The sequence below is a fragment of the Camarhynchus parvulus genome, chromosome 3 (genome assembly GCF_901933205.1).
Source record: "Camarhynchus parvulus chromosome 3, STF_HiC, whole genome shotgun sequence".
NCBI lineage: Eukaryota > Metazoa > Chordata > Aves > Passeriformes > Thraupidae > Camarhynchus > Camarhynchus parvulus.
The window spans coordinates 49143025-49170593 of record NC_044573.1 but is presented as its reverse complement, the minus strand read 5'-3'; the positions used below and the strand labels follow the sequence as shown (position 1 = coordinate 49170593).

The 27569-nt window shown below is 40.6% G+C and overlaps 1 protein-coding gene across 2 annotated transcripts; it reads left to right on the top strand.

The window, feature by feature from the left end:
• Nucleotides 1–1016: 1016 nt before the first annotated feature.
• On the top strand, nt 1017–20468 carry IL20RA (interleukin 20 receptor subunit alpha). 2 transcript variants are annotated; one of them, XM_030945886.1, is made up of 7 exons: nt 1017–1203; nt 11841–11970; nt 14524–14702; nt 15370–15545; nt 16143–16287; nt 16825–16964; nt 19447–20468. In XM_030945886.1, the coding sequence occupies exons 1-7, from the start codon at nt 1125–1127 to the stop codon at nt 20359–20361; spliced, it is 1764 nt and encodes a 587-aa protein (XP_030801746.1). In that variant the 5' UTR covers nt 1017–1124; the 3' UTR covers nt 20362–20468. The 2 variants fall into 2 exon arrangements, with proteins under 2 accessions (XP_030801746.1, XP_030801747.1); XM_030945887.1 differs by having other exon boundaries at nt 1103–1203; nt 11872–11970.
• Nucleotides 20469–27569: the final 7101 nt, after the last annotated feature.

Below are 27569 nucleotides of genomic sequence, written 5' to 3'. Positions count from 1 at the left end.
ACCTACAATATATATTACCCTATATATGTACCATGTACAGTTTCTCATCTTCTGCAAACTAGAATTAGATAAACAAGCAAGACAATAATTTCCAAACACAGCCTCTTGCTTTACCAGTCAACCCAAGCTGACCATCACTTCAGTGGATTGATCTGTAGCAGTTTTTTTGATACCTGGCTCTTGTTTGCATGATACTCCTTTCATACAGAAAGGCCTGAGGGAATTGGCTGGTGATAAAGGATTAAGAGAACTAAAACTGGCAAAAGTTTGCCAAGATGGAGAAGGTAAACTTGAAGGGAACGTTAAGTGGGAGGACAGCAAATCAGGTTGTTTGGCAGGAAAGGAGCTGGCAGGGGTCCAGCTAAGGGAAGAAGGGCTGATGTCTCAGCACCTCCCGCTGCCAGAGCCTCCCCAAGTACTCAGTCTGTAGCACCCCACGAGCACAGCGTGCACACTTTCAGGTCCCCTCACCTCCTGCTCTGAGCTGCACTGAGCAGCTCCACACTCACTCAGCGAGAGCTCTGTTCACAGCAAAACCGTGTTATTTCTCACGAGTCCAGGAATGCTGAGGTGGGAATGTGCCTCTGCAGCCCCCCTACTCCAACCGGGGTCAGGTGGAACAGGATGCTCAGCTCTGTCAGATGGATTTTGAGCGTCTCCAAGAATGGACACTCCATAGCCTCTTTCCATCTTCAAACACACAATTAAATGCGAAGTAGTGGGGGAAATCGTGTCTCTGAACACTCAGTGATGTACCACGTTAGCCTTCAGCTTCCTCTAAGAAAAGAAACAAGGGGGTGTGCAAGAGCATCCCACTCACGTCTTACGGTGGTTTCGAGGGAGAGTTATTCATCAGTGAAAGCACTGAGGGATGCAGGAGGAATCACCCCGCAGCTTGGAGACAGCGTCGGGGCGGCACGACGCGGTCACGGCAGCGTCACGGGGCGCTCCCCGCGTCCCGCAGCTCCTCCCCGCCCGTCCCGTCCGCACGGCCCCGCGGGAGCGGCACCGCCCGCCCGGCTCCTCCTTCCTCCTCCCACCTGTCCTGTCCTGTCCTGTCCGCCGGCCCTGCCCGCCCCCTGCGCGGCGCGAAGGGGCGCCCCGGGCCGGGAGATGCGGCCCCGATGGGCGCCGGGCTGCTGGCGCTGTCGCTGCTGTCGCTGCTGCCGCTGCTGCTGCCGCCGAGCCCCGCGGCGCGCACAGGTGAGTGCCCGGGGAGCAGCATCCCTGCCCGGCTGGGAGTGCGAGCCGGGACTCTGCTCCCTCAGCTCCCGTCCGCCCCAGACAGCCGTGCCTTTGGCGCTCGTGGTTTTGGCTGGAGGAGGAGAGTTGGCTATTTCTGTAATGTTGCTTCATCTTTTCCTTTTCGCTGGAATTAGGTTTTACGAAGCTCTGCATTGATTTTGCTGTCACCTTTTAAGTTGATAGCGTGCTCTTGAGATAGTTATTATACGCGTTTGGGTAATCCCCCAAATACCTTTGGTGTTTGTAGGCTCTTTTCTGTTTGACAGCCACCACCCTCAGGAGTCTAACTGAGCAGTCAAGAGCTAGATTAAAAAGTCAGGGTGGGGTTTTGGCAGCGATACTCACTCAGCTCGTGGGCTACACTCGGGAGTGGCTCCAAGTCCTGTCTTCCACCTGTTGACTGTATCATATGGGGGCACCAAGCACGAGTGACGGAGGGAGCAAAAAAGGTGGCGGCTGGAGTGGGCTGTGGGAGCAGCTCAAAGAGCAAACTGTCTCGGCATGGACAAGAATGTTACTGAGTGGGAATGAGCTTATAAACTATAGCCTGGACCGTGTGTGCAGGGGGAGTCCCCTGCTGCTGTTAAAATCATACCTTATTTCTCTTTTTTAATGTATCTCTGGTTAAGAAACGGAGCAAGGCAGGGAGGGATTAGCAGATCTTCTAAGAAACCTACTCTGCCTTTCTGCTTTTGTTCTCTGCTGCAATTGTTGCCTCCAAAACTCAATGCACAAATGCAGAGTCTGGTCCTGCTTAACTTCACAGCAAAACTTTCTGATCTTGTGAGAGCTGGAAGGTAGTGAGGAGAGCTCTCCACACCCTGAATGCCTTCAAGCACCACTAAGTACTGTGTCCCAGCTAACTCTTTTGATAAACTACTCCAATATGCATCAGTGATTCTGAGTTGCTTTCAGAGGTACCAATGCCAGCTTCTTTTTAAGTAATTGACCACATAATTTTCATTTTATTTAAGTCTGATGGTCATCAGTGCAAATGATGTGGAAAATCTGTACAGCTGGCATTCATTTACCCTTTTAAAAAAACTTTAAAATGTGTTTAGTACTGGTTTTGATTCCAAAGAAAGTTTAGAAAAATGTCCAGGGGGTTATGCTGCTTTTGTCTAGTGGTTGCTCAAGGCAGAAGGGAATCTGTTTGCACATTCCTGAGGTTTTACGTGGATGTGATTGCAGGGATTTGTTGACAGTCAGCAATACTAGCAGGGAAGGGAGAGCTGTGCCTTTCACTGAAGGCTTAGAGCTTCCATATTCACCTTTTTCATGTGAGACCATGAATGTCAGTAAATGTTAGCAGTATTTTTCTAATAACAGAGAAATTAAGTGAAGTGTAGAACTGTCATAGCAGTGCTTGTGTGCTTTCTCTGAAGTGAAGTGATAGGTAGAGGAGTCCCCTTTGGATTCTTTGTTCCAACAGAAGAAACCAGGACCCAAGTGCCGCGTAAAGCACTTTTACAGCAGGACTCTGCAGACTCAGATTCTTACATCTTATGGGGTCTGTTCTGTGCCTGTCTCCTTGGGATCTCTTGTCAAGTAACTTTCTGAACTCCTCAGCAGCAGCATTTAAATGCTAAATTATAGCTTGACCTTTGCAAAACAACTTTTGTTTTCACTGTGATGTGTTAGTGGGTATGATTTTACCCTTTCTGGATTACACCTACTGTTCCAGCATTTTCTAACTGTTTTCAGGCCCTGCTACCAACAGACTATTTGAGCAAGGATAACAATTTCACTTGTCATTGCAATTGGGGTTTTTTATGAATGGTTTCACTTAACCATTTAAAAATCTGTACTGTAGAACAAATAAAGTGCAGAAAATGCAAAATAAAATGGATTTTTTTTTAAATCACTGGGATCACGAAATGTTCAAGCATGTTTAAATACGTTTCTCTTTACCACATGGAAGTGTTTAGCAATTTTTGTGAGGAACTGATGAGGATATGAAGGAACAGCTTGAATTTTCTAAATGGTAGAATACTAGTCTATTAACTTACCAAGCTTCATCCTAAATCCTTCTGCTTGCTTTTATGGGAGGTTTCCCTAACCACGTGCTTCTGCAGTTAGAGAAACCTTGCAATCCTTGGCCTGTAGAGTCCAGTCTCTCTCTTGTAGATCCATACAGAAGAAAGAATGCATTTGCCACTGCAGTGTATCCTTATTCTGAGGAAAGGAAAATGAGCCTTAATGCTGTACTGCAAAACTAGAAGCATTTTGATTTATTTAAGGCATATTTTACTATTTTCATTCAGGTAAGATATGTGATTTTGAAGCAAATCTCAATAATTTTTCTTGTTGTATTTTTGTCTGTATTGTGACACAGTCTTGGAATTCAGTTTCTTCTGGATGAAGCTGCCATTGCAGATGTGCTTCATGAATGTATCTGGTGAAAGTACAGCAGGTCCAATGTTAAAATGCAAAAACCTGAAATGTATATAATGTAGACAAGGTTTTCTCAGTATAAACATTTTAATCTAACAGAACTGCTTATACTGGGTTGCAGTCCTTGCTAGCATACATCCAGCCTTAGATCCCCCTGGAGCTGATATGTGGCTATATCAACTACATTTCATATGATGCAACCTTGAAAGTTTCCCTTTTTCATGTTTTCAAATAGCAGTGTAAGTTGCTTGTTCTGCATTGACACACCTGAATTAATTTGCATCCTTCATATTTCACTTTGTCGTATTTTTACTAATAAATAGTTTGAAAAGCAGCTTCAGGCCTCCCTTTAAACAAATTTGTATGTGTTTCTTTCACAGTTACTAGAACTGTACTAGAATGTACAAAACATCTCTTTTGAAGTTGTTCTGGGAAATACAGAATAAAAGGCTAGATTTAGGAAAAGCAGTGGGGGGAAATTGTAAAATAGAATGTTTTTTTGAACTCTTGGCTTGAAAATTTTGTGCATATGGTATTTTGTATAACATATATATTGTATAACATGTCTATATACTTTGCAGGATTGAAATACATGTGTGTTGGTGATAATCTGTGTGCTTACCAGAGAGAGCATAAACCTTCAGTAATAAGAGCGGAAGTATATGGAGGGGTTGATCTTGGTGGTTTTGCACAATATTTCCTTGCTCTCAGTACTGTGAAGGAAAGAGGAGTAAATGTAACATAAAAATAAATAAAAATGGATATTGGAATAAGGAGAAGTGAAGTATATGAAGGAGTGTCATGTTGATATAGCTGAAAGGCTTATCCTTACCTTCTCATCTCCAGCTTCCAATCTCACGCCAGGCTATTCTAGACAACACTGAGATCTAGCCCTAGTTCTTGGCTTTGTGTGTGATTCCTCAAATTCTTATTGCTTGACAATTAAAGATGGAAATGGTTAAAGGGGGCAGTTCATTCCACAGAGACACTTCCAACACTGTTGGCATTTGTGATTAAAGCCCCAAACTTAGATGTGCACTGCAGTTCCCAGTGCAAGCACTCAGGTTCACCACTGTGAACCTTTCTGTGGCTCTTGTTGTCTAGTGACCTTTATAGTCTTAATTCCAAGAGAAGCAAGTGGTTAGGATAACTCAAGTCATTTGTGTGTGTGCGTGTAGTTCCTGTTTATGTTTGGTTTTGTAGTTTTGGCTTGTACAGATTTCTTCTGATTGAGTTCTCCCTGAGAAGTTTTGTGGCTTATCTGCAAGTAAGAGAGAGAAAAGCCACCCTTTATGAGACAAATAAGAGCTCCTGCATTTTAAGAAGCTCAATTCTGTAAGCACCTGAACTTTGGAACTCAGGACTATCCCTAGATAGAATTTAAAATGACATACAGCTCTTTTCTTTGTACTTGATGTGCCAGTAACTTGGGATATTGCTTAGAGGCACCACATTTCTGTTCAGTCTTGCACCAGTGGAGGGGTGCCCCAGGAGTTCTCTGCAAACAGTTCCTTCCCAGAGGCATTGCCTGTGAGAGGTGAGGCATTACAAGCTTTCAGGGATTGTTGGTCCTTCCTCTCAGATCTCAGGTGCAGAAGGTGTTCAACTTTCATCTTCTTAGGATTACCTTTCCATCATAAAGAAGGGCAAGTACTCTTCCCCCATCAATGTTGCATTCAATCTCCTGTCCAAGGCAAAATGTGGATTCAGAATTGTGGATTTCACTAATTAAAATTGTTTTGACTCCCAAGAAAAGCAAAATCCTTTTCTAGAAAAGCCATCAGTAGGTCACAGAGCAAGGAGCAACATCTGTTAGGCAATAAATATAATGCTGTTAGTTCTAATTGGACTGTTGTTGCCTAATAGCAGTTAGTCAGTGCTGAATGATGAAAGCCAGACATAATTTTGGTTCAGTTTATATGTAAAAGATAGATATTTTATGTAAAGATGGATTAGGAGTGTACCAAAATATGGTGTATAGCAATTTGGCTGATAACTGTCACAGAGCATCATTTTTACAATATTTCAAATAGAAAGCTTAACTCCTGGATACTTTGAAAAACAAATGTAAGATGTCAGAGGTATTCTAACTAAGCTTGCATTTTTTTGGCTGTTCAATGTGATTGATCTAAGCAATAATAAATTGGTAGTGCTAAACATGCTCAAGGTAGAAAAGAAAAACTTCTACATTAAACGCTAAACAGGCAATTTTCAGTATTTCAAATAATTTCAAAGCATGTGTTTTAAAAAACAGCTACCATATCATGGCATTGTCACCACTGGGTTTTTAAAATTAATGTAGTTCTTTTTGACAAAAAATGGTTTTGTATGCCAAACTTAAAAAACCTCTTTCCATTTTAAATTAAAAAACAAAACAAAAAGAACCACACTGGAACCATCAAACGCAAAACACCTCTGTCAGATTACAGCTCTGAAAGACTTGAAAGGGCTGTGACTAATTTAATAAAAGCCCACCTTGAATTTCACTCACCTTGTTTGCTTGTTTTAGCCAGTATTGGTCACACAGAATTAATAGAAAACATACCTACAATAACTTTTGCCTGCTGGAGTGCATCAAGCAAAGGTGTTTGCAGCAGGGCATGGGGAAGGTGGTGGGAGCTCTGCTCTTGTACTTGCAAACTTTCAACTCAGTGGAAAGAAAGTTCGGTTTATTTTATTTCATACATGGTAGCAAAAAGGAATGGGTGTCACCTGCCATGGTCCTCTCCAGCTGTCTCCTAACAAACCTTCAATGGACTGGGAATACTTTCTCCTCCTTTGTGATACTGGGTATCTCTGGACTGAGTCTGAAATGTCCTTTGACCAATATTCTCTTTAGGAGTGTTTTTGGTAAGTTAGGGCATGGTTTGGATAAATAATGGCAAGGCTTCATGTGGAGGAGGAGAGCCTGTCAGGGCAAGCCACAGCTTCAGTCCCACTTCTGTATCTGCTGTTCTTCTGGCTGTATTTCCACTCACACTCTGACGAAATTACCTCGTCAGTCTCACCTGTTTCCAATGGCAGCCTCCCCATTTCTTGAAAAACAAACCCTACATGCCCCAGTCACATCCTTCTCCCATCTTTCCCCACCTCTTCTCTCAAGTTTTTCCATCTGCCCCACCACCTTGTTTTCATGCAGTCTTGTTTGCCTTTCTGTCCCTGTCCTTCTTCCCCGTGCCCCCTCTGAAGAGGCTGTGATGGGAGTGGTGGGCTCCTCTTGTGGGAGAGCAGAGTGTGCTTTGTGGTTAGCTCTCGAGTGCTGCTATGACTTGAACAGGAAATCACCTCTGTGCTCCTCCCCACATTCCCACCAGTACCGCTCAAGTCAGAGGGTTTCATTAACCTGACATCACACCCTGCAACACCACAGCTCCAGCAACCCACCAGGAGAAAGGCAGCTGAGGTGTAAAGGCTCCTATGTACCTCTCCTCCTCCTCATCCTCCTCCGGCTCTTTCTTCTCTTCCTCATTATTTGGTCTGCTGAGCTTGAGTCAAAAAGACTCTGTGCAGAGAAAAACTTTCAGGATGGCTTAATTTTTAACAAGTTTACTCATTTGTTTAAATTGTTGCTAAGATGATGAGTAAGTAATAAGTTGGCTAAAGCATATCCCTGGCTTTGCTGGGTTTCCCTTTCTCTGTGTAACTTATGATCTCCCGTTTTGGCTCAGTCCTCCTGTTTACCCCTTGGTGCACTCCCTTGCATTCCTGCATGGCCAGTACTGACTTGCCTGGAGCTGGAGATGTGCCAGAAAAGTCAGCCCCAACACTCTGCTTGTGAGGGACACTGATGCTAAATGGACATTTGCTCTGACTATGACCATTTTTATTTTTCTTTTTATAGTTAGCTATACATATGAGGGACTGTTTTTCACCAAGAACAACACAATGATCAAAACAGATGAGCTGGAGAAAGAAAAGAGAAAAAATGCCTCAAAAAATGAAGAGCAACAGCATGGGAAGAGCGAACAAGATGTCATAGGAATATGGTGGAAGTTGCCCAAAGTTGAACTGAAAGACTAAAGAAAGGGCAGTACCTTAGAGCATTCTTTGCCAAAAGCAGTGTATCCTAGAGTGATCCTTAATTGCTTGATGCTTCAATGGTGGGTCTAAGCTACCAGTGGGAAAAGGAAAATCAGGGACTCAACCTGTTTGAAAGGCTGTCCCCTCTCTGAGGTGTGTAAGTGGGAGTTCAATCCATGGCCTTGAAGCAGCAGCTGCAAATGCCAAGGCACAGCTGCAGTGATGCCCACAAATTCAGCGCCCAGCACCAAGATTTCCCTTCCATCGGAGGTGCTCCCAAGGACCACTTTTATATAAGAAAATATGACCACAGTTGAAGCCAAAGTCTCTGCCATTGTCAGAAAAGCAGTTCCTCTTTTGAATTCTGAGATGACTGTAAGGGAGGCTTTTACTGCTGTGGGTAGCAAGACTGTTGCAGTAAGGCTCATCTTTCTATCTCAATGCTTTCCACATCACTCACTGTTTTAAATTGTATCCTGCAGTTGTCTGGAAGGTTCTGTGATCTTCTGTGTTGCTGTATTTGATTGGATAATTTGGTGTTTGCACCTCTGTGCCATGCCACAGTAAAATACAGCAGATGATCACTCTGCTTGAGAGGGCTACAGTGAACAACAGTGGTCACACAGGAGGCACCTGGATACCTATAGGTCGGCTTTCAGTGGGTCCTCTGCCTTCTCCCCACCCCAAAATTTTTGCCACTGCACAGAAAAAATAATCTAAATTTTTCTATATTTATATATTTTTATGCTTTGCAGTTGCTGGGTTACCCAACTGAAGTGCAAAGCTAAAAAATCTGTTTAGAGCCAGAGGACATGTGTAGCTGCAGCTGTATTTGTTCCGCAGCACTGCCATTAAACACAGGTGTTTGTCACCAAGACAGGCAGGAGGACCTCCTAGCAGGTAAAACACAGATGCACTAAATGGGCAATGGTTGTCACATGGAATTTGTGTGTGTTTATCCTTGTGTCTGTATGTATGTGTCTGTGCATGTGTGTAGATAGATGTGGCTGTAACCAGAACTGAGCTTTGAACAGTACTGACTTGAGCAAGGCATGTACTTGGCAGGGAGCTCTATGTGATTGAAACTGACCAGGTTTTTAAACCTGGCTGGTGATTTCATAAAGAGAAGATGGAGCACCTGCCATGCAGACTTTTACTCATGTGAGTAATGTCACTGACGTCAGTGGGGTTTTTCACTCACATGCAAAGGTGTTTTCAGGCTAAGTCACGTCTGTTTTGGAGAGTCTCACTATAGCTTGTTCTAAGAACAGGACCTGGCTGTTCCTAGTGGTGAAGTTTGCAAGCCTGTATTATTACTTTATTTCCAGTCCAGGTGTCAGTCGTGAAGATGTAAACAATGATATTACTCAAGGTTTGATTTACAGCCTTTCCAAAGACAGTAATAAGGGTTTCATTTTTTTCCATTCAATGATTTAATGAGGTGATTTAGCTATTAAAACAAAAAGTGAAATGGAAAGTGAATGGCAGCCCTGGCTAGCAATCACTCTGGCAGACTAAAACTGGCAAAGCAACATGGGTGACTGATTTCTGCTCTTAGGCCAGTACAAACTGAAAATGCTCTATGTGACACCCATGCCATGAATCCTGATAAATTGAAATAAAATCAGAATATGACTGGATGTAATGTGTTTAAAGACTAGAAACTAAAAGACTGAAGACAGGTTAAAAGACTGAGACATGCAACTGTTGCATATACTTGAATTCTTTCCTGACTGGTAACCGTGGAACATTCAAGCTCTATGTACGATCTATTCTCTACACATGCCTCCTGATACTATCAATCACCAAATAGATATGAAGGGCTTTATTCTTAACTCTTCCTGGAGACATAGGGGAGTATGGTAGCTTTATTCTTGTTTACACATGCAGAATTGTGGTATAACTAACTTGCACAATTTATTGTAAGGGCAGGAGCCTTTTAGTAAAGGGGCAAAACCAGAAATAGAAACCAAATCTCTGTTTTTGCATCTCATGGAAAGTTAACGGTCTCAGTCCCTTTGCCTTCCATTCCAAATCTCACTGAGCTGGGGTAGGTGGGAGCACACCAGCAGTGTTGTAATGCTTTAGATCTTGTAAAGATATAATCTGTGGCTTCTGCATGCTGAGATTGGCTCCTCTGCTGCAGTCAGTGTTTGTGTTTTGAAACTTCATTTACCACAGCAGAAACCACAGTGGGAGGAGAGAAATTAAAATTTAAAAAAATAAATTAAAAATGTCAAAGAGCCAGTTTCACATGTTAATAGTTGAAAAATATTTTAATGTAACAGCCAAACTCACTCTTACTGACTCTTACTACTTTAAAATGTGCTTGAGGAATACAAATCTTTTAAAATAAGGGTGGACAAATATGGAAAGGTACAGGCAAACAACTTCCTCAGCTCTCTTGGTCAGCTTCATCTTTACATTTGGATTCACTTAAAGCTATTGCAGAGGACATTTATTTAGGTGAAATGAGAACCTTTGATTTTCTAGATTCTGTATCTCCCACTTGGAAGCAAGTGTTAGAATAAGGCAAACTCTTGGAGAATTCCTATTGCTGCTTTTATATCCCCTGGCATCCTGGAACTTTTTTTATGTTGCTACCAAGCCTATAGTTTGAGGTCTTACAGGCTGACTGTCATGGGACATTTCTGCATCCAAGTGCCAAGGAAATGGGACTTTCTACTTTTTGTAAATAGATAAGCTTGCCCTAAGGACTATACCTGAAAAAACTTGTTCTCTGACTAGAAAATGGAAGCCACTGAATGCTGTCTAAGTGCTAAAGATAAAAGAGAGCAGCATTAGAAATACCTTAGATGATCAGTGTTGTGATCTGAAGATACAGATGAATGTTAGAGGCTTGCAAAACCAGAGTTTGCACTGAAACAGTTGGAAGTAGTAGGTCTCTACAGAACTGCAACGAGATTGTTTTAATAAATGAATGGAAGAGAAAAAATCTTCTACTGTTTGGCCCAAAGACAGATAGAAGTCTGCACGTTAATCAGGAAAATGTGGTGACTTTTGCTTACAAAAGCAACTATAGTTATGTATACAGGAGGATGAACACTATTGCTCTAGTAATAGCAAAATCTACTACAAAAATACCCTAAGGTCTGCTTACAGAAGTAACAGTTTAAGGACTATTCATTTGAACAGGTTTATTTTATTTCCCATTTTCTTTGCCTCATTTTGTTATCTCAAGAACTAGAATTGCATTCCTGGAAAAGGAGATTAAAGGGTTTTGAAAAGTCCTGAAAAACCACAGAGTCGTTTTTTCTCTTCCCTATTATGCTCTTGTGGCTGCATGCAATGGGAAGCTCCTTCCCAGCAGTGGCAGCTTCAGGGCTTCTCTCAGGGTTGCTCCCCCCAGAGCGTGGCAGTAGCTGAGGCTTGAGTCATGACCTTGAACTTGGGACTCTTCCCCTGGGCCCACCGGCTTCCTTTTGCAAGCAATTTAGCAATGTGGGCACCTTCATGATATTTATTAGATTAGAGGTGGGTATCAGAAAGATCTGAAACTGTTTCTTAGGATACCAAAATTTGCCTATTTATTTATTTCAAAAGCTGGTGCAATGAACAGCAAGTTAGATGTGTGACCTTGCAGTAGATGTTTGCTTTTGACTTTCTGGAGAATCAAAAGGGATGGTCAAATGACACTGGGGCTGTTGTGATCGTCCAGTCCAATTCTCCAGAGTAAAGTCATACTTCAGTTTGTAAAGCTGTGTTTGCAGTACGTTCTGTGTGTCTTTTTCTAAAATGCCTGGTTTGCCCTTTAAAAATCCACTCAGCTACAAGAAGATTCTAGTAAAGTATTAAGGATATTTTCAAAATTTTCAGTGTTAAGTTTTCTGTGATATTCAAATACAGTTGTAATTTTAAAAATGTGTGTCTCTTCTAGGCCAGGCTTTTCTAGTTTTAGCTTCCAGTCCCTGAATATTTCCATGCCTGTCATAAATGGCAAAGCCATTTTTGCTAGAGAAAAAACACACTCATAAAGATGGAATTTGAGACTGCACTAGGTGGGGACACTTGTAAAAAATTTGATTTCCCACAGCCAACCACATTATGCTTTGAATGCTAAAAAAGAGAACTTTTTTAAAATAACTGTGTTGGCTACTTTGGGAGTATATGCATTTACTGATTCTTAGTGCATGTTGTTCCTTTCTTATTTTCTTTCTCAGGAGAGTTGTATTGTTCTTTGCCCAACCCTAGGAATGTCCGTTTTGAATCTGTAAATATGAAGAATGTCCTTCACTGGTCAGCACCAGAAGGCACAGGTGATGGAGTACTCTACAAGGTGAAATATGCAGTGTAAGTTGGCTTGTTTATTTTATCTCCCACTGACTTTTATTTTAGCATTTTAAATAATAATTTAAAAAGAAAACTCAGCTTCATGGAAAGTATTGCTGATATAAAGTAAAGAAAGAACTAAAGTGTGAGCTAGACTTAAGCAGTGTGTTTTTTAATTTCTGCTTCTGGCACTGTTTACTTCACACTAAGGTTAAAAATGTATAAGGAAATATTCTTCCTATGAAAGAAGTGTAGGAAGCAACATTCTAATACTATGGAAGCTTTCAGAGGCGTTCCTCCTAAAATGAGAGAGAAGGATGAAGAACAACTGTGCTGTAGACTGGTATCTGTCTGCATACATCCTCTGTACATACTTAAATGGATATGATGATGTATGATTCAATCGATATTAATAATACCCAGTGTGTCATTGCTCTTTCCTGACAGACCCACTCCCCCAGATTTATTCTGGTCCAGCAAGCCTCTCTAGGAGAAAATCCACTGATGTTACCAAGCATTGTACAAAACCAAGTATTGTGGTTGGAATCAGGCCCTTAGATTGTCAAGATCTGTGCCTTAGTAGGGTATCAAGGAATGTGCATGAGAACCAGACTCCATTTCCTTTATTCCCACTGAAAGAGCACTGTGTCATTCTGAGGGGCCGTGACAGAAGTTTGGCTTCTAAATAGGTGTAGCACTATTGTCACAGATTATGTAATGCTCCCAATCTTTACTTCTAACATTTACACTTCCCTCAATCTAGGAACATTTCCAGAACAGTGAAATGAATGTTGGTCTCTAGAAGTTTCCTGTAATTTAAGAGAGCTCAGCAGTTACAGAGTGAATGATAATTATTGTCATGGTTTAGGAATGGTGTTCTCCAATTCAGAAGTTTGTAGAGGGATAGAATATAAGAAAATAAAGATAGTGCAGGAAGTAATATTACCCCTAAGGAGTTGCAGCTGGGCCAATTATCAAAGATTAGGAACAGACCTGACTTTAACAGGCCACAGCTGTAACCAATGAGAAGAAGAGTGCTATAAAAGAGTGGGGTGGCTGGTTGAGAAGGGAACTGGAGTTACTTGGCTGCTTTGTGAAGGAGAAAAAGTCAGTGCTCTGAGGAGCTGCCTGTAAGAAACACCAAGAAGATGTGAAACTTTTGCGATAAGGAGACAACAGCGTGGAACCCCTGCAATGAGATGACAACAGAAGTTCTGCTAAAAAAAACCATGGTGCCATTTGCTTCCCCTCCACCTCCAGCTGGAAGCACAAAAGGCAAAGATCACACATCGAGATAAAAACCATTTACTGGAAACAGCAATGAGATAAGGCAATGAGCAGTGACAGCAGCAATATTAATGATAAAAATGTACAAAAGAGAGAGTGCAGAGCTCGACCCGACTGCAGCCATGCCACCCAAACAGTTCCCTCTGGTCAGGACCAGTGTTACCAACACTGGTCCATCTGCCATACTTCCTGCATGGGAAAGGAACACCTTTCTTCTTGGAATGGAGAGGGAGTCCTTCTCCTGTGCCCTAGCATTGATGAAAGAGAGCATCAAATAGCATTGGGGTTTTGGCCATGCCCACGCAGCTCTGGGCTCCACCCCCTCATGGTTACTGCAAGAAATTAACCCTGTCCTTGGTGGAAGCCAGGACTTGTATGGGAGGTAAAATGTTCAGAGAGAACTGGCTGCACTGACTCTGAAGGGCCAGCTGGTCCATGAGGAGTATGTAGTCAGAGGTATGGCCATCTTTGACACCAAGCACAAAAACACTCAGGTGCCTCTGCCCACCCAGGAGAGCAAGGCCTTGAATAGGAAAATGCTGGTGAGTGATCTGGCAGAAGCTGTCACAGATCTTTACTAATTAGTAGCCAAAGGGGGAATTCTTAATGTGAATTTAAGGAGCAGAAACATCTGAGCAAATCCCAAGAGGAATTTTCCAAGGAAATCTTGGTTTGTTCTACCAATGTATAAGAGCTGGTCAGTACTGAGGCATTGTTGGTAGCAGATATATGATCTTTTTTGCAGCTAGAAGGGTTTTGAAGTTCATTGTGTTCCAGTTGAGTCTTTCTTTTAAACTAGAAAATGAGGGATCAGGCAGGAATGCGTAATCTTCTGTCATTCGTCTTGGAGACCCTGAGCATCATCTGTGTCCATACTGGAGGATGAGTCACTGACCATTCTGACCAGACTCTTTGTTTCCATATAGATAGTTATCCTGTCTCTGTTATTGTGTGTTTAGAATTTTTGCTAAAGCTGTGGAGACTGATGTTGAGAGATCTCTGGTCTGCACAGGCAAAGCTTGACTTAGATTGGTATCACTAGCATCCCAATTAGTTTCACCTGGCTTCTTCTGGATAAGGCCTATTCTAATTTCTTTTTCATTAAAAACTTGTGGAAGTATTGTGTTTCATCTCAGCTGAAGCTGGGATTCCTTGAATTTTCAGATTTCTGTGAAACATGGAAACTGTTTTATCAGCCATATTGAAACAGAGAAAATTGTATTATGATGTGACTAATATAGTGGAAATAGCTTTTGTACAGCTCCTTTCTCTTTCTTTTCAATGTAGATACGGTGTTGGCAAATGGATTAGAAAGCCAGAATGCAGGAATATAAACAGAACATGGTGTGACCTCTCCGGTGAGACCTCTGACTACGAAGAACAATACTATGCAAGTGTTAAAGCATTCCTAAATGGGGCATGCTCTGACTGGATGGAGACCACACGATTCAACCCTCTAACAGACAGTAAGGAGAGCTAAGTACATAGCCAGATGTTCGATGGCCTTGATTAACAATGTGTGCTCAGACTGCACATGCCTTCACAGTGTATAATATTTTAATTTAGCATGAAGTTGCATTTTTTTCAGTTGTTTCACATTTATTCTTATATTCTGCTTTTGACAGAAGTAATTGAAATAATAAAATCAGAATTTGGAGATATAGATATATATATAGTCTGGTATATTCTTTTTAATGCTATGGTAAAGCCTTACTCAAGGCAAATAAAATGCGTGGCACATTGACAGTATAAATGACTCTGATTTTGAAAAGGCTTTATCAAACCAATCAGCAAGCATACTCTAGAGCCCAATATTTCTTATCTGTGCCAGATAATCTAAGAACATATTGGCAATTCGGCCTATTTTAGTAAATTGAGTTTCAAGGTTGTTTATCCTGTAAAGTCCCAGGGATTCCTTGGCAAAATTCCAAGTCAATGTTCACTTTCTTACTGTAAAAATCCTCTTAGTTATCTGATCAAATAGTTTTCTACCAATATAAATAAATTTTTCAAAGCTCTACTTAGACTCCTCTAATTATTGCAAAAATGTAATATGATCAATTTGATTAAACTGGTCAAACCAGTGTGCCTCTGCTGAATTTGACTGCTTTTTGTACATGTTCATTTTTCCAGCTAAAATAGATCCACCCGTGGTAAGTGTATCTTCTACTGACAGATCTATTTCAATCGTTTTGACTGCTCCTGAGAAGTGGAAGAGAAGTCCTGAGGAAGAATCCATATCTCTGCTCCAAGTGTTCCCTGGCCTACAGTACAATGTGTCTGTCCTCAACAAAAAAACAAAGAAGCGGGTAAGCTTTGACAAGGCTGTGGGACTGCTGCTGTTAAATCAGTGCTCTGTGCTTCTTGAAATGCCAAGATTAGCAAACGTGTAGTAGACAAATGTGGTTTGGTGGTTTGGTTGGTTGTGTTTGTTTGTTTGGCTGGTTGTTGACTTTTTTTTCACAAAGGTGCAGGAAATATAGCAATAACTTTACTTTGGACTCCAAGGTCTACATAAATTCTGTTATCCTAAGGCTCCTGACTTTTCCAGAACATCCCAGTTTGAAATATTTTGTGGAACCATACCATGTGCCTGTCATGGGTGTGTGTGAGAAAAGGGCTGGAGTGATGCAATATCACCACAGGAATGTGAGCCAGTACTGGCCAATGGTCCTGCTGCATATGAAGCACGAAATTGTTCAGTGTGATACAAGAATTTTTGATTGGAAGAGAAAATAATCAGAGGGAAAGTGACTTAACAAGTAACTTGAATGTTAATTGCATTTGGAGGAAAAGGATGCAGCTGGCAGCTCTTAGAGTATCAACCTTTCTAGATAATGTGTATATTCATGACCTTTCTGTAGCTCAGGAGTTAAAGGGGGGAAAATATTTTTAATGTCTTCCAGTGGTTCTTCTCCATCAGCAACAACACCTTGGTTGTGCCCTGGTTAGAACCTGGAACAGCTTATTGTGTCAGTGCACGGATACATGTCCCCACACCAGTTTTGGACAGTGGCTTTTCCAAAGAACAGTGCATTACTACACTGAAAGGTATGTATGAGGTCTCAAAATAAAAAAAAAAGAAGATGGAAGTTAGAAAATAACATGGTTTGTGACTTTTTTATGTATCCATTTTGAGAGTGATAATTAGCATGGTTTTTCCCTCCTCTGTGCACTTGTACCAATGAAAACTTTGCCTCTGATAAAGCATAGCTGGGACTGACTGGAAGGTACATCAGTACCTCTGAAGAAAATTACCTGCATTCTTTGAGTTTTGATGTATGGAGAATATTTTTCCTCCTTGAATATGGTTTGGGGGTAGCAGAGCTGGGTCATTCTGAAGTTAGCAACAGGAGAACCTAAGGGATATGTTGTTACTTCTTTATAGAATTTAATTTATCATTTAGACAATAATAATAATTGTCCTGTAGCTCAAATGTAGAATTTTTTTCATTTTCTGCAAATTCCTTGTTTATCTAAAACCATTTGCATTCTGTATCCAAAATGCAGTGGGGTGGATGCACACATTACTGCTCACATACCTTAACAAGTTGTTTGTTACAATGAAAACTTTTGTTTTATTAACAGATAAAACAGAAGATGAGACTATAACAATCACATTTGCATTTATTATGCCTACCATGCTGGCTCTCCTTTTTACTTCTGTGGCGTGCTATTGGGTGCACAAGTATATCCACATCCACAAACAAAAACATCCAACAAACCTGGTAAGTGTCTTTTGTTGCAGGAGGTCACTGCCAACCTCGGCACCCCAGCAGAGCTATGTGTTTTCCAGGGTTCCAAGCAGGCTTGGAGGAACCTGTGGCTAGCTCCAAATAAAAGCTCTAGTTGCCACTGAGATCAAGAGCAGAAAGCCACATCAAGGGTTATTAAATGCAAGAAAAACAGAGTAATAACTCAAGTTTGCAATGATCAGAACAGAGCTGTTGGTTTTGGAAAAGTCATTGCCTTAAGCAAGGTCTGAGGTGCACTAGGTCTGTCAGGGTGTCAGAACTCTGTAAATTTATCTAAGATGAAGCACTGTGTAAAGTGGGCAAAAGTTATTAATTTGTTGAATTCAGAAACAAGAAGGGAAGGCAATTAAGCAGTACAGAAACACCATGATGTCTACTTGGACTATTACTGGGTATTACCAGATTTTTCCACTTAATTGTGATTGTGAAGGATTTAGCACATATGCATCATACAGGTAATTTAACCAGGATTTCTAGAATACTTTGGAATACTGTACCATTTCCTAACACCCAAAAATGTATAAACACGTTCTGTTATTTAGACAGCCCAAATACACTTTTTGCAAAAAAATGTTCTCAAATTTCTTAGTGCTGCAAAATTTGTTGATTTTTAGATAGAATACTTGAAGTCTATGAAATGTTACTGGTTTCCAGCTCATGAGCTCAATAGAACTTTCTCACAGGTATCTTTAAGCAAGTTGCTCAACCATAAACATGCAATTATAATAATGAATGCAGACTTCAATGTTAATCCAATCTGCGTGACACCGTGGGATGGGAGATACAAGGGAGTTGGTTTCAACATGCTGATCTTGCCGAGGAAGATTAGAGAAGTGCAGAGGTGACAGGAGAAATCTTCACAGAGGGACTGTGAGTTCAGAAGGGCTCAGAAGGATTGGAGCAGCCACTGCTGCAGTGTGTTCAGATGTGCACAGATATACCTCCTGCACTTGAGGAGGCACTGGTTGTATTACAGCACCGTGGAATCACAGAGTGGTTTGGGTTTGTAGGGGCCTTCAAAGGTATCTAGTTCAACCATTCTGACATGGGCGAGGACATCTGCCCCTAGATCAGGTTGCTTAAAGCTCCATCCAACCTGCCTTTGAGCACTTATGGGGCATCCACAGCTTCTTGGGAAACATATTCCAGTGCCTCACCACAGTCACAGTAAAGAATTAATTCCTTATATTCAGTCTAAATGAACCCTCTTTCATTTAAAAACTATTGTCCCTTGTAACTACAGGCCTTAGTAAAAAGATCTCTTTCTGTCTTGTAGTTTATGTTTTGTTCCTGGGATGCAGGTCAGGGTATGAGGAGATAGCTTGGTCTCTTGAGGACCTAACAGGACACAGCTCTTTAGAGTCCAAGAGCATGAAGGGCTACTTAGTGAAAAATTCCCAATCAGTATCAGACTAAACTCCTAACTCCAGGAGTTTTCTTCTCTAATAAAAATGTAATTTGAATGTTGGGAATTTTTTAATGTTCATTGCACTTTTTAATGACCATCATGGAGCTTCAGTTTGATTTCTCCACCCCTGGATTCAGTCAATGTTAAGGGAACAAGTGAATATAGACCTGGTATTTTAATGATGCTCCCTGGCTTTCCCAACATACAGACTGTTCCACATGGGCATCCTTTGTGGCAGGGGGGTCATGGAATAAACTGTTTGGTCCAGCATTTCTGACCTGTGCGACCTTTCAGATGTACCTACTTGGTACATCGATTAGTGGTCTTAGTCTTCTATTCAAGCTTGAAAGCACTGAAATGCAACTTCTGGTTGTTTTTCCTATTCACTCCACCAGTGTCCACACAATGTTGATTCCTGTCAAAAAATTTACTCATTTCAGAAAGATCCCTATGGTTTAATCTGATGATTTTGCACAGATTCATAAAAGCAGCCTGTGGCAGACTGCGCAGTGTAGGCTCTGTACACTGTGCTTCAGCCTGATGTGTAGCTAGCTCCCTCTCTGAAAGGAAACCTGGTATTATTTTATTCTCTGTAAGTTGTACATGAACATGTTACCTGACACAGATTGTGGGAACTGGTTGTGACTACATTTTCTCTTCACTGGTTAAAAGGAGTGGAATGGATTCAGTAATCCTTGGTCCAAGAACAAAGACTGATGTTTTCTCCAAAGTCATGAGAGTTTATGCTGGTTTGGAAACAAAACCTGTATTTGACAGAATTGCTCTAACCATTATTTTGACATGTGGAAGAGGAGGAAAGGGATATAAAAACTGATCATAATATAGTTTTACATTAGGTAGAATAAAAAAAGGAGACCATATTGACGCTCTTGAATGTTTATATTATGAACTTTCTTCTTTCCTAAGTTGAAATAACCTCCTAATAAGATCTAACCTAGCACTATATTTTAAAAATATAAGGTAGTATAAGAAGCAGCAAGATGGTGTTTTTATTATACTTCACTCAAAATATTTCTTACTTTCCAGGTGTGGCAGTACACTGACAAATGCAAGGAATGGGTTTTCATACCAAGTGAAAAAATAGTGCTCAACCTTATCACTGTTGATGGGGATGACTGTGAGGAATCCAGACGTCTGTCGGAAAGGCAAAGTCCCTGTTATAACACTGTTTACAATGACACTGAAGGGAGGGATTTGCCTTCTGAACAGGTGCTGAAAGCAAAATACTTGCTTGATTTTTCATGTGAAGAGATTTCACTCAAAGAATATACTTTAGTGGAAGGGAACCAGACTGGAAACTGGGCATCTCATGGCCGGTCTGGAACACAGAATACTTGGAGAGATAAAAATGCAGAGGTTGTAGAGTATGAGCATGATGTAAGGACTGAGGGCTTCGGTCCTGGTCAGAAGCTTCAAGAGGAGTTTTCTGCCCCTGGGGGGCTACAGGGTGAGCCACAGGTTGCTTTGGGGGACTTGGTTGATGTGGAAACAGGACAGCCGTATTCCCCCCAGCTAGAGATACAAGTAGCACACCTTTGTTTGGGACAGAAAACAGAGGAACTTGATTTGAAGGTGGTTGACGCAGCAGATGAATTGCCAAGTGAGACCCATATTGACTTCATGGACCTGGATACTGAAAAGTCTGGGCAGACATCCTATCATCAGCTGGAAAAACCCACACAGGGCCTCACAGAGAAAGAAGGTGTGCAGACCATATTAGTTGACTGGGATCCTGACTGTGGAAGACTATATATTCCCACTTTGTCCAGTGTTGAAAATCACATGTGTGAAGGAATATTCAAGTATGATGATCCCAACCAAGATGGAATTTTGCTCAGACTTTATGACAAAGGGGTATCTGGTGAATCACCTGAGGACCAAGAAATGTATCTCCTGCAGTTCAAGGAACAGTGGGGACTTCATGTAGAAATGGAAGACTGAAAGTAATTTTCCAAAATATTCAAAAGTGCAAAATCTTGTTTATTTTGCTAAAGAGAGTGATAGGCTCAGGGGAACAGGCATGTCTTAATGTTTTGAAGTTTTTGGAACCATCACAGTTTAACAATTTATTCATTAAATGTTATTTATAACAGTCTCCAGATGTGATATAAATGATTATGACATTAATCATACACCTCTTGTGTAAAATATGATTGTTGTGAGGTTATAATCTTTTTTTTTAAATAAATAAAAAGAAAAAATATTTTAAAATAAATATTTTTACAGAGAATGCTCTCACCTTGCAATTCCTGCGAAAACAAATTACCAGCACTTGAAAGCAGTTACTTTTAGGGGGGAAAAAAAACAACCAAACAAAAAAATTGGAAAAAAATGTAGGGCAAAGGGGTTCAGTGAAATGCCTGTAATCATGCTGGCTGCACCATGTTGTGCCCAGCCTTAGGCACAGGCAGCTGAGCTCATGTCCTGCAAGTGTCTGCTCCTCTCCATGGCAGGAGCAGCTCAGATGTTGGCGATGGAGAGAGAGGGGGATCAGAACCCGATTTTATTGTGGGATACAAACACTTATATACTATTTCAGGGAGACTAGTGATGTCTGCTGCAATGATTAGGTTAAAATCACATACACAAACATACGCATATAACAACATCTTTTGCTTGCAGAGCTTAATGGGATTTTCTTTTTCCGGTAAACCCATTTGATCTTCTTGCAATCTAGGTCTAATTTTCAAAGTTCTGTTTGCTTTTGCCAAGGCATCCTCAAATCTCAAGATCAAATCTCCTATGTTAACTAGGTCCAAAGTCCATCATCTGTCTTGTGTCCCCCAGCATTCCAACACTCGGAGGGAGCGGTCTGCCCCAGACACACCATTGCTTCAGCCACTCCACACTGCTGGGCCACACCAACCAAGTGCTCCTGAGGGCTTCCTTTTATTGCCTGCTGTCCTCATCAGCACTTCTGATGAAAGTTCACTTTTTCTTCATGTCATGTAATATTTAGGATAGCAAAATTACAGAGGATTCTATAAATTACTTAGTAGAGTAGACGGCATTTTCCTTTTCAAAACTTGTCCCTTTTTCACTTACTGAATCTTTTTTTTTCCCCTCCCAGTACACCAAAAGACCTCATGGTAATTATTTGTTTGATTTTGAACAGGATAAGCAAAAAGCAAAAAAATTCTGTACACTTCCAAACTAGTGTGTGGTTAGGTGTTTTTTAAAAGAAAGACCTTTACCTAAATGTTTTTTTCTGAGCTGTTGTTGTTGCATGCCCTTAGCATTCTCTGTGACTGTTCATCCTCTGATTTTTTCAGTTGTAGTCATAGACTTTAAAACCAGAAATTGCATTAGAATAGTTCTATTTTTTCAAATTTCAGGATGACAATATGCTGATGACTCCTTATCAGGAGGTAAAAAATTGTCCTCAGCTCATTTTATAATAAAAGTACAGATCATGCAGCAGTGTTACACCTAGCTTACATAAACACCTTTGTTCATCAGGAGGATTACAGAGAGTTATAGCTTAGTGTAAAAGAAGAAAATAGTTGGGAGAGGTGAAATTTTTTTTTGCTACCAAAAAATCAGCAATCCAAAATCTTTCTCAGTATTTCCTAAAGATTTCTTAACTAACCTCTTTGTGCATGATCTTGTAATTTTCTTTTGCAGTGTGGGGCCTCTAATTCATGGGCAGGAAACAATTAATTGTTTTTTTTTTTCCCAGTAGCCCATTGAATTTTATCCAGGTACTACTGTCCTAAGACCAATCACTTGTGTTTATGCACATCATGTCCATACATATGGACAGATAAGGATGGTTCAGCTCTGTAAATATTTTGGTGTAGGTCAACCAACATTCCTTGAAGAGGAAGGTATCCCTTGTTTTGGGTGTGTATTTCCCCTGGCCTTATTTGCCAGCTGCTGTGTCTGCTGCTGCTTTTTCTGTTAGGTGAGCAAGCCTTGCACCAGCAGTTAAGGATAACTACTTGTAAGGATATTTAACCTACCATAATCAAGTAATTGCTTATTAAAATTTGAAAACTTGGTTACTTATCCATAGAATCTCACTTCATTAATTTTTTTTTTGTGGTTGTAATCTTTCAGTGCATCTTATCCTATTTTGTTTTGGCTTTTTGCTTTTTGGTTGGTTTGTTGGGTTTTGTTTCGTTGGTCGGGGTGGGGTTTTTTTTGTTTTGCCTTTTTTTTTTTGTCTTACTTTACTTTTCAGTAACAATTAGGTTGTATAGCATTTATTTGCTCTAGTACTTGAAAAGGCACCACCTTCCTAGTTAACAGTACTTGTGATTAAAATACAATATGCTGAGATTCTTGCAATAATTTTCATGATAAATTTATGCTTAGGAATAGTGGTTAATTTTTGCACTAAAATATTTGTGATAGAAATTTGCAGCACTTTCAGTGTTACATCCTTTTGATGCGAATTTGCATTAAATTCAGAACTGATACTAGATTATGCAAACAAGTCCTTCATATTTATAAGATACACTTTGAAATTTTTCTCAGAATGATCACAGCAAAAGAAAAAAGCACTGATGGAAAAGATGTTAATGAAGATAAAAACTTTCTTTTATATGCAAAAGAATTTTTCAAGTTAGCTAGTCAAGTTCTGGAATTGATGAAGCAGACATAATAGTGCATATTTCCATCTGTATAGTGCCAGTAAATTGTTGATGGCCTTTTTAACATCCTCAAAGTTACACATATTTTTCCTTAAAATCTTCTAATTATGTTAACCAAATGAAGCTGATCAGACATGGTACTTTCAGCAAAGCAGCCAGCAAGGAGCAAAATTCTGCCATGTAGATTTGTAAAATAGTAGAGGGAAGAGCCAAGCAGTAAGAGAGCTGACATGTTCCTACTCTTACTGCACTTTATTAAACTTTGCTTAGCCACATTTAGTAGACTTAATGCAGCCAAAAGCAAGATCATAATCTAGAATCATACACCTAGACTACATATTATACTGAAACACAAGATTACCTGGAGCTGGGAAATCAGCAATTTTGAAAATTTTATGGGAGAGAAATAGAATGAGGAAGCTGTTTGTTGAGGACAATAGGATGTATATTTCTTGGTTGTGAAGGCAATAAAACCAGACCTTTAGCTGTATTTACAGGCCTGATGTGACTACTACTGGAAAAACTGTCTCTGGTTTGCAATATAAGTCATGAAGATGAAAGGCAAATGCTAGTCTAAAAGGCCAAAGCAATACACTTCAGAGGTTGAAAAACAGGAAGCCTAGTTATCAAAGTGAGATCTAATGGTGATGAAACTGATAGCTAGGTGTGGGCACGCACAGTTTTGGAAAAGTAACTATAATTGTAAGTGTGGTTTTGCTGCCTACTGCTTAGGCAGAGTGACAGGGGTATTGAAGGAGAGACTGAAACAGAGCTGAGCGCAAGATATATCTGTGATCTGACATACAGCAGCCCTGGAGAAGGCACCGCAGAATGAGAATGACCAGATGGAAAAGTCCAAATGCATGAGGGAAACATGCAGCATGAGTCCCATGTCTGGTGAGGCAAGGACTGCGGACAAAGTGCCCACCCGGGGGGCATGAGGTTAGCCGGGTGAGGGATCCATGGTAACTCCCTAGTACAGGGTGCAAGATCACCACTTACATGAAGGACAGGGAGATGATCAAGAGGGCTCCAGAGACCCTCCAGAGAGGGTTCCAGGGGTCTGGAAAGAGTAGTTAACCCTAGTAGTTAACACAGCTCTTCCTATGGATAGTAGGGAAGGTCCAGCAAAGGCCCTGAGAAATATTCTCTGGGTCTAGAAATTGCACAATATGAAAACATCCTGAGCAAAGAAATACTTCAAATTACATAACTAACACATACACAGAAACATGTTCAATTTCTGCTGATTTTAAGTTAAAATTGAAGTTATGCTTTAGGTCTTCCCTAAAATCGAGTGAATTCCTGAATTTGGGACTAACAAAATCTATCAGAGCATATCAAAACAAAAACAAGTCATTACTTCCAATGGTCTAACCTGCAAACCAGGCTTAACCAGACAGAACGATTGGGATGTGAAACAAGTGAAATTTAAAACAGAAGAGCAGCGTGGTTTGAATATTTTAAAATATGGACAATTGAGTGCTTACCAAGGCCTGTGAAAATTCTTTTATGCCTGTAGGTCTTTTAAACAAGTTTGTTGTTCTTCAACAATAGTGCTAACAATGGTGACATGTCTTGCCTGGAATATGCTGAGTGTACAAAGATGTTCATATGTTGTCAAGTCTTAAAATTTGATTAATCTCCTTTTGCCTCTTTAAATAAGAAATGTTTGCTCATCTCTACAATGAAGTTAAAAAAAAACCCATGTACTCCAAGCACCGTGGTTTTGAACAGTTGAAGCTTTTATGTCTGATGTGATTCATTCTTGCAAACTCAAAGATTTAAACCTTTTCAGCCATTTCACATTGTCCATACAAAACACCAAAGTTCTCCTTAAAAGGAAGACACAACAGCATGTCAAGCTTTTTCTGCCTTGGTTTTGCATGTAGGTTTCAAGCTTGATCAGCCCTGGGGCACATAGCAGTAAGTGTAGGAAGTCATTTTCGTGTTTAGTGCTACCTCTTAGAAACCATCAAAACTTTGTTAGTTTAATTTTTCTTTCTCTGGTGAAAAAATTAAAAAAAAAAAAAAAAAAAAAAAAAAAGGAACAAACAGTTCTTCTGTTTTCTAGTACCTCCAGAATCCACAGAGCTATGAAAACCCTCAGTGGCTGAGGGAAGACAAACATTCCAGTAGTGCTGCTTCAGCTTTCTGCTTTTGCCTCTGAGTGCAGGGTGCAGGGCAGGAGATGACAAAACACAGATGACACTTGCCGGTGTAGTAACTGCTGAAGTCATAGTTCTCCTCAGCAATATATCCCCACAGTGCAGGTTACTCCAAGCTGCCAGATGTTCAAGGCTAGACACACCTCCAGCTTGATTTAAATTAAAAATTTTAAGTTTTAAGGTGAAAGTTTAGTATGTGAACCAGCTGCAGAGTCCAGACCAACAAGAAGAACAGAAGTCTGACAAACCCAGCCTTCAGGGCAAAGTCGACCAAAAGGATCTGAGCAAACCACTCTCTAGGGAAGAAAAGTTAACAAGTTAACAGCCATCTAAGATGGCATTAATCTCTGCTGTGCTGAGTGGAGTGAGCTCTAAATTGCCTCTCTCCTGTCCCATTCTGTTCCACAGCCTCATTAAAGTTGTTTTGCTGGATGTGTTTTATGTACTAGTTTATTTCATAACACTTCTTTCTTCCAAGGGCACTGGACCAGTGGAGTAGATGGTTTAGGAAGAGAGGATACACTCCAAGAATTAAAGAAAAAAATAAAGAAACATCAGTTGGAGTGGTTTAAATACAGTCAGTCTTGTCAGGGCACAGGGTGAGAATCAAATGAAAGACTCCTGTTTTGTACAGCAAATATACAACCCAAACAGCACAGAAAAATCCCAGAGCACATTGGTGAGACTGTTTCTACACTTCTCCTTTCTCTTGGCCACAGGTGAGGAATGGGTTGAGGGAAGTGGTTCTGTTCTTGCAAACTTCTTTCCTGGGCTGAGATGGGGTTCTCTCCACCAGTGTTCAGGCTTCTCAGTCATGCCCTTCCCAACCTGTGCCACCTTCCAGGCTTCTGATCTTCTAAGCTCTGAATAGCCTTTTCACCCTTAAGCCAGCGCTCCTCCTGAATGACCTCTGCTCTGCAAACTCTCAGAGATAAAATTTCTTTCACTAATACTTTATTGGAAACTGGTTTTATGTGTTTCTGAGTTTGCTTAATTATTCTCTGTGTAAAATAAAGAGTTAGAATATATCTGTACATCTATTTCTCGCCCTGCTTCTGGGAGAATGATGTTCTTTAGATTACCCCTTGCTCCCTGTAATGCAAGCACCATCACCTCTGCTGAGATCAGAGGGACTCAGCCTGTGTAATGTGATTTAGAGGCATGTTTACTCTTCTCCCACTAGACTTAAAAACACAGTGTGCTCTATTTGTCTCCTTCTAAACTGACTTACACAAACACACCAAAATAATTCTCCTGAACTGAATGTGCTTAAATTTTCCTATGTGGTCATAGAGACATTTTAGTCTTTTAGCAGTTTGTCACATATTATATGCGTCCTAAAAAAGTATTCCATGTTTACAATTAAATAGTTTTTAAAGATAAATCCTAAAAACTCTTGGTGTGTACTTCTCCCTGGCATGCAAGATTGATCTTGCATAGCTCACAGACTGCTGGAAACAAATATTTGTAATTTAGCCAGGATATGTATTATATCCTTATATGAGGATATAATAGAAAGTTTAGAAACCTTCATAGAGTTTTCATGATCAACAAGGAATTTTAAACCTCTCCATATTTCTTAGCTGTGGGAAAAGATGAATAGCAGTCTGTTCTGCTGGTCAATGCTATTCTCTCTTGCCTCCTACACCCAGTCTCCCTGGGGCTCACACTTTTAATCTGTAGCCAAAAAGCAGTCTGGCAGCAGGGCAGCTGTTATCAGTCAGAAAGGGACAGTCAGCAATTGTCAACAGATAGCCAGCAAAATTAACTTCAGGCAGTGCAGTGGGCTGCAGTAAAGACAGTGTGCATTGCCAAAGAGCAAAGGAAAATAGTGAAGGCTGTTTAAGGGTTGCCTTCTGTTCTACTGAATCAGGAGTTTAATGATGCTAGAGATTAGCAGAGAGGCCCTGTGCAAACCCCAGGGCAACAGCAGGAGTTTTTTACCCTCTTCTTTTTGCTGGAAATTTGTTTCCTACTGGAAAGAAGAGTACCTACATCCCAGCGCAGACCTACTAGCAACCTCAGTAATGACAGCATTTGGCAAAAGGCTCCAAATTAATTACAGCTACAAGTTTCACCTTTGGCTGAAGCTGACACTCAATCTCTTTCTGTAAGTAGTGTAAGCAATGATACTATTAGGGAATAATAGGGGTAGTGATAGGAAATCTGACTTATGCTCATTTCTCTCAGTCTCTTGCTTGCAAAGAGACTTTATTGCAGCTGCTAAGAAAGGGCCTGAAGCAATGTCACCTGCAGCAATGTCAACCTCTCTGCAGAGCCTCTGGAACCAGCAGTGAACTAGTCTGGAGGTTTCTGTACTACTAAGGAAGCAAAGGTTTGTCAGCAAACAGGATCTCATAGCTTATAATACACAAATGTGAGCATG

Excerpts from the sequence above, each read along its gene's own strand:
- IL20RA (XM_030945886.1), top strand. The coding sequence starts at position 1,125 with ATGGGCGCCGGGCTGCTGGCGCTGTCGCTGCTGTCGCTGCTGCCGCTG. Across the intron at positions 1,204-11,840 it reads GAGCCCCGCGGCGCGCACAG|GAGAGTTGTATTGTTCTTTG; the intron begins GTGAGTGCCCGG and ends TTTCTTTCTCAG. Across the intron at positions 16,288-16,824 it reads GTGCATTACTACACTGAAAG|ATAAAACAGAAGATGAGACT; the intron begins GTATGTATGAGG and ends TTTTATTAACAG.